General features: G+C 68.0%; 1 protein-coding gene across 1 annotated transcript; it reads left to right on the top strand.

Moving 5' to 3' along the window:
- Positions 1 to 2,093: 2,093 nt before the first annotated feature.
- Positions 2,094 to 4,100, top strand: FZD10 (frizzled class receptor 10). Its single transcript, XM_028503656.2, has one exon. The coding sequence runs from the start codon at positions 2,203 to 2,205 to the stop codon at positions 3,946 to 3,948; it is 1,746 nt and encodes a 581-aa protein (XP_028359457.1). The 5' UTR covers positions 2,094 to 2,202; the 3' UTR covers positions 3,949 to 4,100.
- The last annotated feature ends 234 nt before the right edge of the window (positions 4,101 to 4,334 follow it).

Raw genomic sequence — 4,334 nt, 5'->3', positions numbered from 1 at the left:
GAGGGAGGGTGGGAGGAAAGGATGGATGGGTGGGTGGATGCACTGAAAGAGGGAAGGGTGAATGGATGAGCGGACATGTGAAGTCTCCAGGTGTCTTCAGGATGGAAAATCCCAGGCCTTGTTTGCAATAAAAGTGCAATGTTCTAAAAAGCCAACTTCTAGAGGAAGCACCCCTCTCGGGCCACCGCTGCTCCGCACCCCCCACCCCTCTTCTGGGAGACACTGGGCGTCACCCGCAGCGCCTCCCTCTGAGGCCCGGCACCACTCCGGGGTGCGGCCCCACACTCTGCACACCTCCCCAGGGTCCCCTGCGGATGGGAGGAGACGGAAAAGGCCGGGAGAACAGGGCTGGGCCCTCCGACCTCCTCTCCCCGCGGCGCAGCCCTGCGGCCGCCCCCTACAGGTGAGATCCTGGGAGTTCCAGGAAAACTCCACAAGATCCTGGCGTCGAGGGCGTCTGAGACGAGAGAGACGCGGCCACCCCCTGGGGGCACTGTTTATTGAAGGGTTCAGGCGCGTCGCCAGGTGAAGCTCTTTGCACATTCTTTGCAGGCCGGGCCCAAAGCTCAGGCCCCGTGCGGGGGAGGGGCGGGGCGGGGCGGGGGCGTCCTGCGAGTCCTCCTCGCAAACCGGCCCCGTCCGAGCGGGTGAGCAAAGGGCCTGCGTCTAGGGCGCCCGGTCCACTTTCTACAAAAACCGAGTGGGGGGGGGGGGCGGACCCAGCTGACCGCCGCGACCTCCGACCCGTCGCCCCCAACTCCGCGTCACCCTGCGGGTCTGCACCCCAGGAGGCCGCAGGCCGGGCAGATGACTCGCCAAGTAATATAAATACCCGACGAGCGACGACTTCCTAGGAAAATAAACTCGGCCTCCTCGAAGAAATCACCGGCCCTGCCCGGTGCGAGGCCGCTCAACTCCGCGGCGTTGTGGGGGGCGGGGGTCACCCCCCTCCGAGCCAAACCCCCCACAAGCCCCCCACTTCCCGGGGACCTCAGAGCCGCAGGAGGCGCCCTGCCCCTCCCCCTCCCCGCCCTCTCGGCGGAGACCTCGCTGGAGCGGCCCTAAAATCTGGATTCCCAGAGCCCCTCCCCCCGGCTCTCGGCTCGTCGCTTTGAAATTTCAAAGGAAGGCCCTCCCCGGAGCCGGAGCCGGAGCCGCAGCCGGAGCCGCGCGCAGGCCTGGCGACTCCCAGCTCGGGACGACGCGGGCGGGTTTACAAGCCCAAGGGCCACTTTATGGCCAAGGCTGTAAAACGCAAATCCCACCTCGCTTTGAAAGCGCCCTCTGCCCGGGACCCACCATAAAAACCGGGGAAGATGCGCCCCCAGCCCCCTGCCGCGGGCACCCCACCCCCCTCTCCGGCCAGTCTCCGAACTTCCAGTAACCTCGGTGCCCTTGGGTTGGGGTTCGCCGGGAAAGGGGGCGCTGGCGGGAGGCGGCGAGAGGCCCAGGGTGCCCGGGACGATCTCGAGGGGGTCCCCCGGCAAGGGGGGCGCAGGCGGGAGGCGGCGGGAGCAAAGTTGGAGGCCGGCGGAGGGAGAGCAAAGGAGAGGCGGGCAGGACAGACGGAGGCGCCAGGCGGGGTGTCCCGGCCGGGCGGCGACGCAGGCAGGACAGCGCTGCGTCCCGCGGGGCCCGGAGCCGGCGGCGGGGCGCAAGAGCAGGCGACCGGGCGGCCCCGCTTTCTCATGCAAAGCAGCGGCGGAGGCGGGGCGCGCGCCCGGGGGCGGGGCCTGTCACCACTCGGCTTCTCCCCCTTTGCCTCTTTGCGAGTCTTCTCACCCCGGGACGCAAACCTCGGAACAGCTGCGGGCTGGGCCCGGCCGAGGCCGGCGGGGGTGGGGAGGAGCCGCGGCGCTGGCCCGGCCACCGTGCGCCCGCGCCGCCCGCCCGCTCCGGACGCGCCGCCCGGGAGCCCCCAGAAGAGGCCAAAGTTTGCTGGCAGAGACGCGCAGCCCGCGCCGGCCGCCTCGCCGAGGGCTCCGGGGCTCCCCTCGCTTCCCGGTATTGTTCGCCAACTTCGCTCCTCCGCTCCGCGCTCCCACCTCGGCGGAGGCCGGGCTCGGGGAGTGGGGCCAGGCTGGGCGGGCATGGGCGGGGGCCCGGGCCAGGACGCGGAGCCGGGGCCAGCGACCCGAGCCCGAGAGCGGCGGCTCTGAGGGCGGCGGACCTCCCCGCGCTGGGGGCGCCTCCGACGCCAGCATGCAGCGCCCGGGTCCCCGCCTGTGGCTGGTCCTGCAGGTGATGGGGTCGTGCGCCGCCATCAGCTCCATGGACATGGAGCGCCCGGGCGACGGCAAGTGCCAGCCCATCGAGATCCCGATGTGCAAGGACATCGGCTACAACACCACCCGCATGCCCAACCTGATGGGCCACGAGAACCAGCGCGAGGCCGCCATCCAGCTGCACGAGTTCGCGCCGCTCGTGGAGTACGGCTGCCACGGCCACCTCCGCTTCTTCCTGTGCTCGCTGTACGCGCCCATGTGCACCGAGCAGGTCTCCGCCCCCATCCCCGCGTGCCGCGTCATGTGCGAGCAGGCCCGGCTCAAGTGCTCCCCGATCATGGAGCAGTTCAACTTCAGGTGGCCCGACTCGCTGGACTGCGGCAAGCTCCCCAACAAGAACGACCCCAACTACCTGTGCATGGAGGCGCCCAACAACGGCTCGGAGGAGCCGGCGCGCGGCTCGGGCATGTTCCCGCCGCTCTTCCGGCCGCAGCGGCCCGCGGGCGCGCAGGAGCACCCGCCGAAGGACGGCGGTCCGGGGCGCGCCGGCTGCGCCAACCCCGGCAAGTTCCACCACGTGGAGAAGAGCGCGTCGTGCGCGCCGCTCTGCACGCCCGGCGTGGACGTGTACTGGAGCCGCGACGACAAGCGGTTCGCCGTGGTCTGGCTGGCGGTGTGGTCGGTCCTGTGCTTCTTCTCCAGCGCCTTCACCGTGCTCACCTTCCTCATCGACCCCGACCGCTTCCGCTACCCCGAGCGCCCCATCATCTTCCTCTCCATGTGCTACTGCGTGTCCTCGCTGGGGTACATTATCCGCCTCTTCGCCGGCGCCGAGAGCATCGCCTGCGACCGGGACAGCGGGCAGCTCTACGTCATCCAGGAGGGGCTGGAGAGCACGGGCTGCACCCTCGTCTTCCTGGTGCTCTACTACTTCGGCATGGCCAGCTCGCTCTGGTGGGTGATCCTCACGCTCACCTGGTTCCTGGCCGCCGGCAAGAAGTGGGGCCACGAGGCCATCGAGGCCAACAGCAGCTACTTCCACCTGGCGGCCTGGGCCATCCCCGCGGTGAAGACCATCCTGATCCTGGTGCTGCGCAGGGTGGCGGGGGACGAGCTCACCGGCGTCTGCTACGTGGGCAGCATGGACGTGAACGCGCTCACCGGCTTCGTGCTCGTCCCCCTGGCCTGCTACCTCGTCCTGGGCACGTCCTTCATCCTGTCGGGCTTCGTGGCCCTCTTCCACATCCGCCGGGTGATGAAGACGGGCGGGGAGAACACGGACAAGCTGGAGAAGCTCATGGTGCGCATCGGGGTGTTCTCGGTGCTGTACACCGTGCCCGCCACCTGCGTGATCGCCTGCTACTTCTATGAGCGCCTCAACATGGAGTACTGGAAGGCGCTGGCCGCGCAGCGCAAGTGCCGGGTCAACAACCAGACCAAGAGCCTGGACTGCCTCCTGGCCGCGTCCATCCCGGCCGTGGAGATCTTCCTGGTGAAGATCTTCATGCTGCTGGTGGTGGGCATCACCAGCGGCGTGTGGATCTGGACCGCCAAGACGCTGCAGTCCTGGCGGGGCGTCTGCAGCCGCCGCTTCAAGAAGAGGAACAGGCGGAAACCCGCCAGCGTCATCGCCCACGGTGGGATTTACAAAAAAGCCCAGCACCCCCCGAAAACGTACCTGGGGAAATACGAGGTCCCGGCCCAGCCCCCCACCTGTGTGTGAAGCGCTGGGGGGTGGGGGGGGCGGGAGTGGAACACCCTCCCCGGAGGGCTCCCGGGGGCTGCCGAGCCTGGCCCAGAGTGCTCTGCTCCGTCGGTGGGCTGGTCGGGTGGGTTGTTTTTTTTTTTTTTTAATAAAAGTAAAAGAAAAAAAAATAAAAAGTTTGTGCCCTGAAACGCAGGAGGCTGCGGCGCACTGGCAGGAAAACCCGGCAGGGGAGGGCTTGGTTTTCGCTCCTGGGGTTTTCGGGGGAAGTGGGGCGCCCCGCTAGGTAGCCTCTTGTGTCGCTAATTTGCGGCGAAGGAGTGGGTTCAGCCCCCAAAGAAAACTGTTGTTTAGAAGCCTCGGTAAATATACACACATCTGTGTGTGTTCGAGTCGGCTTAGCT

Source organism: Phyllostomus discolor, chromosome 13 (assembly GCF_004126475.2).
Source record: "Phyllostomus discolor isolate MPI-MPIP mPhyDis1 chromosome 13, mPhyDis1.pri.v3, whole genome shotgun sequence".
Classification (NCBI taxonomy): domain Eukaryota; kingdom Metazoa; phylum Chordata; class Mammalia; order Chiroptera; family Phyllostomidae; genus Phyllostomus; species Phyllostomus discolor.
The sequence above is the reverse complement of the archived record's forward strand: the minus strand, read 5'-3'. Positions and strand labels throughout refer to the sequence as shown.

Bases quoted from the DNA above. Each gene is read 5' to 3' on its own strand.
- FZD10 (XM_028503656.2), top strand. From the start codon at position 2,203: ATGCAGCGCCCGGGTCCCCGCCTGTGGCTGGTCCTGCAGGTGATGGGG.